General features: G+C 36.0%; 2 protein-coding genes across 2 annotated transcripts in view; both read right to left on the reverse strand.

Annotated features, from left to right (window-relative positions):
• The window catches only part of LOC113237255 (estrogen sulfotransferase-like), an 11,263-nt gene extending 9,860 nt beyond the window's left edge, over nucleotides 1–1,403 (reverse strand). Inside the window, exons 1-3 of the mRNA XM_026473640.1 lie at nucleotides 1,386–1,403; nucleotides 1,123–1,278; nucleotides 369–500 (exon numbers count right to left, since the gene is read on the reverse strand). Of these exons, the coding sequence (XP_026329425.1) occupies nucleotides 369–500; nucleotides 1,123–1,204 (214 nt within the window). The 5' untranslated portion in view covers nucleotides 1,205–1,278; nucleotides 1,386–1,403. The remainder of the gene's footprint in view (nucleotides 1–368; nucleotides 501–1,122; nucleotides 1,279–1,385) is intronic.
• An 8,285-nt stretch (nucleotides 1,404–9,688) lies between these two features.
• On the reverse strand, nucleotides 9,689–10,415 carry LOC113237494. Its single transcript, XM_026473991.1, has one exon. It carries the CDS (start codon nucleotides 10,360–10,362, stop codon nucleotides 9,805–9,807), a length of 558 nt encoding a protein of 185 aa, XP_026329776.1. The 5' UTR covers nucleotides 10,363–10,415; the 3' UTR covers nucleotides 9,689–9,804.
• Nucleotides 10,416–13,583: the final 3,168 nt, after the last annotated feature.

Genomic DNA, 13,583 nt, shown 5'->3' on the forward strand with positions numbered 1-13,583 from the left:
AAATACAATGAACAGCGACATCGGTAGCCGGGGCTGGTAGCTGTAAAGGTATCTAACTGGGTGACGAATATCATAGATTTCTCATAGACGGCGCTACGATAAGAAATCGTTGAAAAACAAAATACGACGCAAGCACATAGAAAAATTCGTGAGATCCGCTGGTTCGTTCCGTGGCTTAGTTGGTATGCTAGAAGACGTCGGTTCTAATCAGGCTACGTAGTTACATTAGCTAGTTCTAACATACTACTTAAATTCTCGCCTAATTGCGTCATAATGCAAAATTATGTAAACTCTCTTTAATATGGACTATTATACCATCCTTTGTAAGAAGGCCAATAATGTATAATTACTTATGCAATAAAATTCACCTGTACGTGGATAAGTGACAATGAAAATGTCATCGCTTCTTACAGACATGTTGTAAATGTTAGCCGCCTCTTCTTTGTAACTTCGCGGCATGAAATACTGTTTGGGACCAATCCGAACGTAAGCACTTTCCCCTGAAAAAGCAATATGTCTTATTGATAAAGTGTAGATAATCTATCGTAAAACATCATCTTTTTTGTATGTATATTTTGGGAGCTTCGCTAGAATAGTTTTTTGGGTGATTCTAGAAAAGAGGTACAGGCAGTAACTAAAACTGTTTCTTCTCCTCTTATTCCTGCAATCTGCCTAAACCGAGGCATTCGGCGGGTTCTTTATGTTCTGAAGTAATTATCGTATGATTTATACCCAAAAATAGATCGAACTATCATGAAGTCCTTTTACATTTGTATATAAACAACCTGTCTCAACTGTCTGCAATAGTTTTAATGGCTTTGTAAAGATGTGTATGGTTTGGCGTTATCATGACGAAATACGACACCTTTTACAGTTCACCTTGTGCGCGTCATGAACTTTACTAAATAAAACTTTCCCTTTCAATTTTTAAAATTACCATAGACAATATGACATTTTTAAGGAAAAAAGTTCTTTTTGTTTAAAGTTTTAAAGCATTTTGTAGTGGTAGTACCTCGCCAAAACAATAATAATAATTAAGAACAAAACAAACTATAGTGTGAGTGAATAGCATAAAGGATGGAAAAAATACTAAATAGAGATAATAATAAATAAAACACTTACCTGAAAAATATTTACAGAGTTTCGCTGTTGTTTCCGAGTCGACATCCTTTATGTCAAAAGGAAAATGTTTAATACTATTCATGATTTGTCTGGTTGACTAATACTCGTATTAAACGACAAGAAAACGAGAGTTTGACACGTCCTGACTACATGAGCCTGATAAATAATAAGTAAATTTATAAAATATTATCTATACATATTTTTTACAAACGTATTTTTTTGGTAAGATAACATACATTTGCTACAAGTGGTATGTTATCTACCATTTTGTTATTTTGCGGGAGTTCATCGCCACAGGGAGCAGATAACTATTAAGAAAACAGATAACATAATACTTAAATTCTCGCCTAATTGCGTCGTTATGCAAAATTATGTAAACGTACATTGTAGCAGTACAGGGGGCCTACCACAACCTCTTAAAACAATATTACTTTAACCTTACATTGACTTTTCGTACCATAACGCGCTTAAAGTAAGCTTATTTTTGTAATGTTAAAACTATGATGTTTTATTGGCAGCTTTGTGACTATTCATTCACTCAGTTCATACTGTGACGCGACTTTGACATTTTAAGTAATATTGCACAAACTTCAACTTACGATAGGTTACGAAAGTTGTTTCATTTTTATTTTGAATGTTTACATTTTTTACACGAATTAATTTTCAGTTTATGTATATTACGTTGTGCATTTCTTGATTATTTGTTACCACTAAGCTGATGGCTCTGAAGCCAATGCTTTATAAACAAATAAATAAATAAAAAAATTAAAGTAATTGTTACGGACGGCCGTACGCGCCTGGCCGGTCAGAGCTAGAGTCCAGAACAGAATGATTAATTCGAGAGCTCTGATTGGCCGAGCGGCGTAGCGACCCATTGATAGGACCGGTACGATGTGGGAGACATCGTGCCGGTATAAATATAAGCAAATTTTAGTTTGTAATCAATCACTTTTTGAATCTCTTTGCAATCACTTTTCATCACTCTTGGAATCACTTGTCTTGTTTTGTAAGCCAGATCGACATTTTTATTTGAATATACAGTCCACTTTAAATTAAGGAGTTTTATTATCGAAGGAAGAATAAAGCAGAGGATCGAAGAGCGTCGTTCCTGAACAGTAATATTGCTCTTATGTCATATTTAGCTCTCAAAATAGTTACACGGATTCAATGGAAACAATATTATTTTCAATTTTATTGTCTTAATATTGATTTGTAATGAATAAAAGTTGAACTTATTTATTTACATATATCAATTTTATATATATTACATAATCTGTTCAATATTTTGTTTATTTTTTATTTAATAGCACATAGGAAATAATTTCTCGTAAAATAAAAATACGCGATGTTTATTTCGTAAAATTATGACAGCGCCATCTATATGCTCTTTGACGAAACTAACAGTTGACACTGGACTATGGTTCCTAATTCACAACGTGACTATCAAGATAGATTGTTTTATTTATTTTTCTTCATGAAAATGCGGAATAATAATTGAAAACAGCGTTATTTTAATAGATTTCATTATTACATACTTTTCTTTTCTTGGCAGTTAAAATTCTCTGAATGTAAATAATATTAAGTACTTTACTTACTACGATAACACGATTCGGAACATCACAAAAGAAAGAGATGGCATTATACAGTTCATACAGCGTTATTTCTTTCCCACTTTTAGTAAGGAATGGACAATATTGGGAAATCATTCGTTCTTTCAGTCACTTTAGCAATAATACATTACTTGGTTGATAGGTTTGTCATGGTACGAAAATGAGTAATATTACAATAAGCTTACTTTATGCTTACATTGAAATAAGATTGTTTTTGGAAAGGTTATGGTAGGCCCCCAGCTCCTTGTGAAAAAGTTCGTCCAGGGAAATACTGCCACCGTCCCTATTTCTGCCGCCAAGCAGTAATGCGACCATTATTGCACTCCGGATTTGAAGGGTAAGGATGCTGGTGAAGTTACAAGCACATGAGACTTGTCAATGTATGTTTCATGTTTCGATATTTGCGATTTAAAGCTCTGAGTGGCATTGCAACTGTTATGGATAGGCGTGTCCTTTACTACAAGGCGCACGACTTGTTTGTCCCGTCACATAGTATTATAAAAAAACTGCCTTTCCTCTATTTGATAACGTATTAATAATAATAATTCCGGGATATTTATTAATGCTTTCTAGAATATTAATCCGTCTCAAAAGCACCTACTTAAGAAGATCTTTAAAAATACTAAGGCATGTCTGTCGTGCAAAGCGGAGAATTATTATACTGACCCAATGCTACCACGTGATAATGTCAATTACTAGAAATGTCGACATACTTAGTTGGTATTCAAAATAAAATATAAACAGTGAATAAGTGTACGAATCCAAAAAGTGTAAAAAGTAAACGTTATATTGATCTTGGCCACTATCCTTGAAGAGCACCGCGATATGTAAAATCAGAGTTGTGTGGCAGCCGTTTGAGTTTTGGACAATCTTCAATGTCAGCTCAAATCGATAGTTGTTATCGGTTAAACATGTAAAACACTTGTTTGTAAAAAAAATATTTAATAATATTATCGTAACTCCAACAGATTAATCAGCATTTGGTAAAGGACTGAAACTTACGAGAGATAGACAAATGTAGCCACACAAATATTTCTCCCGGCCCGAGAAACAAACCCGAAACCTCTGCGTGGCAGTTGAGACCAGATAATTCGTGTGACACATATCGTGCTATTACAATAGTATCGTAACTCAAAATATGTGAAACTCAAGATTATACTATACTATTGCTGAACACGAAATTTGATTCTCTACAGGTGAATAAAACCGTCGTTAGAATATTGTATGAAATAATAAAAAAATATCTACTTAACTCAAAATAAGACAAAATTTTTGTGAGCTAATTCTGGGCAAAACAATCCATACTCAAGAACATGAAGTTATTGTTTCAATTTAATTTTTAAATATATTTGGCAAGCAAGAAATTGTTTAGATGTCTGTAATAAACTGCAACACATACATAAATTTTAGTAATTTTTCACCGGAAGTGAGTAATTCGTTTTACATCGATTCTGAAAAAATACACTTCTTGAGTTAATACACTATCGTCGATATATGCATGAAAGTCCTGTTGTCGCCAAGGATCCAATTCCAAACAAGTAATTTGTGATTTAATTATGAATACAAAGATCGAACACTCAGAAAAAATCCTTCGATCCAGCCGGATTCGAACCGACGTCTTCTAGCTTACCGTGGCAGACGCTATATACCAACTAAGCCACGGAACGAACCAGCGGACGTCACGAATTTTTCTATGTGCTTGCGTCGTGTCTTTGTATTTGGTTTTTCAACGACTTTTTAGTCTACTCTAATTCAAGTCTAATTATAACAAACTAGTGGAGTAATTTCATAAAAAATAATTGAATATCAATACAATAAAAATTTAAAATTTGTGATTTGTTTTAATTTATACATCGCAAATGACAATTTCAGTTGAATATTCTGAATATTCCAAGAATTCATTTAAAATTTAAATACATGTAAAATAAAAAAAATGATAGGATACAAGCGGAGAGAGGCGATACAGAGGTGAGATGATGGTGTAAGGACGGTTATGGTGTGGAATTCCTTGCCTGCAGACTTATTCCCTAAACGGTGTAACATGGTCCTTTGCAAGGCGAGAATGAATAGGCATTATTTAGGTATACCACCAGTGTTGCCAGACTTTAATTAATTCGCCAATTTATGTGTGTTAAGTAGCCGATATTCGCCCAAGCCATAAAATCCCTAAAAATCTAGGAAAACAATTCTACAATTCTCCTTGTTGCCGGACATCCATTCCCCACAAAATCCCCAATCAAATTTGTAATTCCCCAGACATTTTATTAAGTAGCCTAAAATCGCCTTTTCCTATTTCAAACATAGCATAAATATTCTAGTAGTAGTAGTAGCCTAAATGGCGAAAAATCGCCTAATCTGGCAACACTGTGTACAAGCGCCATTGTCGAGTTAATCGTCATATTCAATCAGGTGAGATGGATGGAAATGCGCACTTATTTTTTAATAATAAAATAAATAATAGGCGCTTCATAGTTACTTTCTAACGCAATCAATAAATGGCGCTGTATCACAATTTAGCGACGTACCTATTGTAAAATGACGGGGTAACAGGTAGATGTGCAAGTACCTATTAAATTATATAAGGCGTGTCACCGGAGAGGAAGCGGGAAAACTTGTTTTGCTCAATCAAATAGTTTAGTTATTTAATAATAAATAACGGTCTTACGAAAAATATACAATACATATAATGATATTGTCTAAAGAATGTGCTAATGTGTATATAATGTGCCATAGAATGCACTTTATCCGATTATATAAAATCGTGAAAACAGTCTAAAATAAAAGATTAAAACGGCCAATCTCACATTCGGTGTTCTCAGCCGAATTACCGTAGCTATTATTTTTTCTAGCCTATTATACCTAATAACATTGAAATATGAAAATTTTAAGCAAGACTATCAATATATATAAATGGCATTAGAATAGACGGAGTAGTTTTCGAGTTATTAAGACACAAATATTTTATGCCTACGGTATGAGATCTAATTACCGTTTCGTGGTAAGCTACGCGCCTGTCCATAACAGCAACATAGCCACTCAGAGCTTTAAATTGCAAAGATCTGAGGGGGACTACCACTGCGCCCGTCACCCTGACACATAATTTGACAAGTCCAATGTGCCTGTAATTTCACCAGTACCCTTACAAAACCGGAACACAGTAATGCTGATATTACTGTTTGGCGGCATAAATAGGTAAGGTGGTAGTACTAACCTGGACGAACTCTTTCACAAGGAGCTCTACACTGCAAAGAAATTTTATATTGAGTAGTTATGTTAGCAGCAAGCTGACCTTTGCTTATTTTGGCTATGATCATCTCACAAGGCGTAAGTTGATTTACTCATTAAATAATCTCAATTCTATTCAATAAGAAATTTCAAATTGGTGTTATGTAATGTCATCATAACGAGTTCTTAAGTTTTCGCGATTATTACACATAGGAAATGAAACTATTTTTCCGGATTTAAATCGCGTATATTTGTTTTTTCAAACAAACCGACGTATTGGGCCCTTTACAGGTCCCATGGTCACAGTTGACTCAACGGTTAACTGTGACCATGGGACCTGTAAAGGGCCCGCAACTATTTAAATCCATAATCGATTTAAATCCTAAAAAATAATTTCATTTCCTATATCATCATAAATTTAAAGTACAAAAAAGATTTGATCATGTGTTCGATCTGTTAACGGGTCAGCCGTCCCTCATGATACTTCCACATGGCGTTCAAAAGTGTCAAGTTATACAATTAGCTTTTTTCTTTTCTGCTGATGGGTTATGCATATAAAATTCAAATGCATCATTGATAAACCACATTTAGGACACTTAGGGTCGTATTCTAGAGCTCTACTCAATGCTCAAGTCGGGATTTGAGTATGGTTTAAAGCACTCGAAATCATACTCAAGTCCCTGCCATTAGGGTCGTATTTCCAGTGCTTGTGTTTCAATTGCAATCCTGACTTGAGCATTGAGTAGAGTTTTAGAATACGACCCTTAGGGTGGTATTCTAGAACTCTACTCAATGCTCAAGTCAGGATTTGAGTATGGTTTAAAGCACTCGAAATCATGCTCAAGTCCCTGCCAATAGGGTCGTACATCTAGTGCTTGAAATCATACACAGATCCTGACTTGAGCATTGAGTAGAGTTCTGGAATACGACCCTAAAATTTCTTTCTAGGAAAAGTAACACCTAAAAAACAAAAACACATAACAAAAAACTTATGACCATTCAAAATTACTAATTTATTATTCATTAATATTTTTATATTACCTAGTGCACTCATAAATAAACACAACATGTCAAAACACATTAAACTTACAAAATTACTATGCAATGGACACTACGCTACGGAGCAATTAGGATGAATGATTCATAGACTCATTGATCCGTTAACCCGTTAACCCGTTGACTCGTTGATCGATAGCTTGACTTTTTGGTTCGATCGAACGAAGGTTCCATCGAGCAAATGTTCGATCCAAACGAAGAGTGAGAAGGCTAACCGTACCGTGAGTGGGGACTTCACGTGAGAGTGAACGAGACAAAAGTAATATTGTAAATTGTTGAATAATCTCTAAAGTTATAGTGATAAAGTCGAATATTCCGCGCATGACCCATAAAACTCTAAAATGATCTGGTTATTTAGAAGCTAGTAACCCGGGTTATCGGGTCACAGGTGCTGTTCGAATCATTTTGATCCGATCGATCACGATCGACACTCGTCTAGAGTCTATGGACAATTTTAGTAACGCGACGTAACACTGTCGTCGTAGCAGCATCGTTTGGAAGACGCTCATGATTGCCAAAGACCGCTAATATATATGGCTATGGATGTTATTCGGTTGTTTTCGTATTCTTATTTGCACAAAAGTTTTCGGTAGCTTTGTAAATAACTCAGTAATATTCATATTTTGAATATGCAAATTTTTTATTTAATTTACTTTTTATGACTACCGTTTAAATCATCTGTATGTACTCATTATGTTCCATACTATGTACATAGTATATATAGTACCAGCATCTTGGGCACCTTGGCGCGGGTACCCAATTTTATTCATATAATTTAATCCTAGTTTTAGTTTCTAGTAATTAAGCTTTTGTTGTACTTTACCTGTACCTATATTTCAACTTATTGTCTAATAAAACCCGTCAGAGCAGATAGTGTATATTTTCTTGTTTTGTTCAGAGTCGTGTTCAAAGTGGAGGTGTGGTGAGTGCGAGTGAGAGTCTGTGCATAAAGGCTGTGCTGGTTTTTAACAAAATTGCATAAAATACTAAAGGACTATTCACATTATACCATGCCGGGAGCGAGGCAAGCCACGTACGATGCTCGGATTGGAAATGCTGCGTATATTTTATATGAAGTGATTCACATTACAACGTGCTGCGTCCATGACACGAACGAGGTACGCCCGAGCTGCTTCCAAGCTCGTTCGAGCCTCGGATGCGGCCCGGCTTGCCTCGGCTCATTGTAATGTGAACACTCGCCTCGTACGCGCCTCGTCCGAGTGTGTTCTTTTTTAAAAAATGGAAGATGAAAAATTAATTGAGTGCGTAAGAAATTACCCAGTGATTCATAATATGATATGACACTACGTTCGAATTCGATCGTCAACCGCGTCGTACTGACTGACTCAGTCTAATTTAAGATCGATCGAGGTTCTGATGACTCGGACACGGCTCGTGCCCGGCACGGTCTAATGTGAATCATTCTTTAATCTCTGTTACGCACAAACACGGAGACAACCATAAATTACATTAGGTGTCTAACAAGATAAATAAATGTAGGCCATACAAATATTTATCCCGGTTCGGGTATCGAACCCGGGACCTCTACGTGGCATACCTGTATGGTAACCGTTCGGCCACTGAGGCAGTTAATCTCTATAAATGCTTCCTGTATATATATGTAAATGCTTCAGTATGTAAGTATAGTTGAAGAAATATTATTAGCACCGTTGAACGTTGTCTTTTGGAGCGGCTTATCCTTTCTATTACCTTAATAGAGTAATAAAACCATTAACACTTATTTTACTTAAAGTGTACACGGATTTAACAATCTTGGTCCATCGTACCAGTCATGGGTGCGCTAAATGCTTTTTCTGAATTCTAGTTTTCAATTATATCTTTACTCAACAGATTTTTCTTTTAACAGTAGGTACTTCGTAAAATTCCGACTGCCGACTCGTTTCTTACTAATTCAACAAGTATATAAAAGTATTTAAACTACACCACGTTTCAACCCATTTTAAACAAAAAGTAAACAAACAACAAGTCACTGACCCGACAATAGATGATTTAGTGATGGCCAATTTTACTGCAAACTACAAATCAGATAATTAATTGAATGAATCGATTTGGTTAATTGAGTCATACTAGCGGTTTTCATTACATAACTTATAAAAGCATATTTAAAATTTCCGAAATCTTGATTTTAAATTCTCCTTCAAACACTTAGATACTCGTTCGATTGCGATCGAAATTTTCGATATACTAATAGATTACAAAAGCTTTAATTGAATGAACTGAATGATTTTTTCCATACAGCACTATGCAACCATGGACTATTCATACCTCTTTAATGAAAAAAGAACCTCACTTTTTGACTACCATTTTTCAAATACGATTTTACGATGTTATTCAAATGAATATTGTTGGAAAAAGTGAGTGAGTCAAAATTCTCAAAGTATTTGTGAATAGGTGTGTGAAAGTGTTACTTACTCGATTTATTGAGTGATTGTTTTAGCAATTAACCCAAACTGTTTTGTTTACATTTTGTTTAAAATGGATTGGAACAGTTTTTAGTTGTTTGCACTATACAGATGACACGTGCGTGAAACGATTTACTCTTTTGTCCTATGGTACTCTAAAGTTGCAGCAATAAGACGAATGAGTGCAAATAATATTTCGCCAACTATACCTACACATATTATATCTTGTCATATTATAAAGTAAAATGATAATAAGCTTAGTTATGTTATATTTATACAAATAATTTAAAACAGCGTTTAGAAACATAAATAAATTAACTTAGAGGTAATAGAGTCCGTGGCAGAGATCAGAGTTCAGTTTAATTAATTCACGAAGTTTGAACCACTTCCGGTGCAGGTTGCTCAGACGCGGCAGGTTTCTCTTCGGGTTGCGCCGGCGCTGACGATTCCTCAATGGGTTGTGACCGCATTCGGCATCCCAAAGTCACAGGATCTCGTTCCCTATCCGGCCCACATTGCTCCGTGGCACCTATCAATTTATACTCTTCTCCAGATGCTTCAGGGCGAGTGTCCTCCTGTGCCTCAGTTTCCATCCTCCGCCGACCAGCAATCACCACTTCTACCGCCCGCCCATCACCATCATAAGAATTCGTGTCGCCTATCTCAACATGATACGGCGTACTCGGCTCGACAAAAGCTTCCGTGACATGAATATCAGCTCTGTCTTGCAATTCAGGTTCATTTTGTTTGGCATTCTTGAATAATCCGACTAAGAGATCTGGTGGCACGCTTAGTTTTTGTGGGTAAGCGACAAGGAACACTACATTCTGGACGTCAGCCCGCACGTTGAAATCGCCATCTTGTCGCTGGTCGTATGTAGCGGGCGCGGCAGCTGCGACGGCGAAAATACACGCGAGGATCAGCATGGTGCGTATGGACAAGAGACTGGGCACTGACTGCGCGAGTCGAATTCCCGTCTCGCTTTTACCGTGCACCCGCGAACCAGTACTCGACGAATCGGGCACATTGTAACGGTTCACACGATATGGACTACAGACGGACCCTACATATGCAGAGAAACAGTTACGAGTGATACTTACTCTAATCATCCGTTAAATATAGCGTAATGACTACCAAAAATAATATTATCTTGTTGACAACGCGCTTACAATTAGACTCTATTGTTCTTTTTAATTCCACATTACCTTAGAGCATCGATTTTTGGACGCACAACTCGTCTACTATTTGCAAACAGTTGAGGTGCCTGTTTATTAGCCATAGTGAAACTTAAATGTAACGCTTAAAGAGATCGACATTTTGGCGTATTGACTATGGCTTCCACCAAAATTTGAGGTGACAGGAAGGTTAGCTCCATCGAGTATATAATATATAACCAGGAATAGAGACGAAATAAGGACCATCCATCCCTGGCAACTCATCAGACAAATGGGTTTGCACTGAAATCACAAATTAGAAAACTGAAATAAGACAGCGCCAACAACTGACCAGTGTTTACGTCTCCGTATATTCCAAAAATATTCTGTATTTATTGTAATAAAGATAATATCTCTAACAATGGGGGCCGTTCCATTCGGTGGTGTGGGAAAAAACAGCAAAACAACTAATTACAAAACAAACGGAATCACATTTCATCGTTAATTAAATATTAAATATCTAATTTTTCAATTATCGTCCATTATAGCAAAGCTCAAGTTAAACTAGTAGCTGAAGTGAAACAATTGACAACACCGACAATTTCGTCTATTTCTGGTTATATACTCGATGGTAAGTTCCCATTAGGTTAAGAGTCAGATGCTGTCAATATAAATTATTATCCCGTATCGTAGGTGGCAATGGAGCATGTATGCCTCGAGACCGTTCCGTCGCTGGCAGTGACCGCAGGTCATCGATACGATAACCGAGTTTCGCTACAACAGCGGCGAACTACGTGAACCACGGCGACGTGTATACAAACATTATAAACAATGCATTACTACCTGCATACATGCTAATAAAGTTGGACATTGTTGTCACTGGAATAAGTATAAAATATTGAAGACCAAAAAAACAAAAGAAGGCGAATGTTGACTTTCTAGAATAACATAGAACTGTAATGTAATTTGAATTTATAATGCTTCCATTGTTTTCAAAGTAAGAGAAGTGCGTTCCTAAAGCATAAAAGTTGTCACGTCGGTGTCGAGACAGTGCAGGATTATAATAGCTTATCAGAAAAATTATAACTATTATAATGTACCTAATTGCGAAAAAAAAAGGCTTTTTTGGCTAACAAAAACATTCAAGAAAACAAATTACTGTATGTACGATAGGCCTAATGTAGAGTTTCCTTAAAAACTTTGAATAACGTTAATAAATGCTAAATTTGTATTGATTGATATTCAATATTTTTTTGTAAAATTACTCCACTAGTTTGTTATAATTATTACGGCCAAAAAATCATTGAAAACCAAATACAAAGATCTGACAACAAGCACATAGAGAAATTCGTGAGATTCGCTGGTTCGTTCCGTGGCTTAGTTGGCATAGCGTCTGGCATGATTTGCTAGAAGACGTCGATTCGAATCCGGCCGGAAAGACTTCTGTTTTTAAATTCTAGTGTGTATGTGTGTATAAATAATAGATTTGTTCACTATTAAACTTCGAAAACCACAATTTCCAATCATTTACGTATCTTATTGTACACTCAGACTTACACATGTTCTGGTGCGCACGCGCATCAAACGATCGATATAAAATAGTATGCAGGACGAACAGGCTGCGACGCAGTTACGATACCGTTATCTAATCGCTATGTTGACAGCTACAGACCTTGAACTACAGTTATTTTTTTGGAAATCTTCAATAAACAATTCCATAGATGACACGCAGTTAAGATTTTATGCAATCGTTTCACAATGAGGGTTATTCAAATTGAGTACTGTGTTTGTAGCTAATTAATACCTAGATCCGAGATTTTAAGACCTAATTATGTAATGATTGCATACAATAAGCACTTTTTCTACGAGTAAATAAAATAAACACAAACGAGAGCCACATAAACGTTACAAAACAAAAATCAAAGACATAGAAAAGAGGAAGCCTAGTGCCGCTTATATTTTAACCAATATTTTTTATATAAAGGTTTATAGCTCGGTTGCAAGACCTCTAGGCCAGTTTAATCAATCAGGAGGCAGTAGAGCACTTGTGGCGTCATATTAGATAATTTAATTTAAAAAATACTTAAAGGTTTTTTTTTTATTAAAAAAAAATGACGTTCTTTTTTTAAAGTCATAATGCTGATTATAGGTCGGTGTACAAAGCTATAGTGAAAAACAGTTAGCCGTGACCACGGGACCTGTGAAGGGTCCAAAACTTTAATTTGTTTTAAAACACAATTGCACGCTATTTAGATCCAAAATTATAGTTTCATTTCCTATGAAAGTACTTGCTACTTAATTTTCGACTGACTTCTTAAGTAGGTAGATAAACGTCTCGGACAAAGGATGGTTCCTTATGGCGTGTTGTTTACCATCAGGCGTATGACTTGTTCATCCCATCCACAGACCAAATAGCCAATTTGGTTATCTGGTCTGTGGTCCCATCACTTATATCTTAAAAAAAATGTTTCTATCGACAAACGAACTTGTCACATGACACAGAGCCGGATTTACATTTGTCTGACGTGTCGTCACGTAACGCGTCAGAACGATATCGGTTTCATATACACAGCACAAGCCGTCCCTCAGATTGCGACCGATACCGTTCTGACGCGTCATGTCACGACACGTCAGATAAACGTAAATCCAGCTTTAGAAAGTATTAAACTTGCAATGTAGAACTTTCTTGTAACCTCCTCGGTCAGGTTTCTATTTACGACTTTGGTAAAAGGCTGATTGAACGCTTAATCGAAAGATACGATAAACAAGTTACCTACGGCTTTCTCTCTTTGGGTGGGTATGCACTAATTAGGTCTAACAAAATACATGTAAGATATCTCAGTCGGAGTTTTAATAGCAAATTAAAAAAAAATTATCGAACGTTGCAACTAGATTAGTTACTTTCGCCCAGTCTCTATTATCTAAAAAACCTTCCGTTTTTCGAATATAGAACGGGGAATCATTTTCGTCTCATTCATAGTAGTAGTTAAATT

This window comes from Hyposmocoma kahamanoa, unplaced genomic scaffold (genome assembly GCF_003589595.1).
Source record: "Hyposmocoma kahamanoa isolate Upper Pololo Valley unplaced genomic scaffold, ASM358959v1 93, whole genome shotgun sequence".
Lineage (NCBI taxonomy): Eukaryota > Metazoa > Arthropoda > Insecta > Lepidoptera > Cosmopterigidae > Hyposmocoma > Hyposmocoma kahamanoa.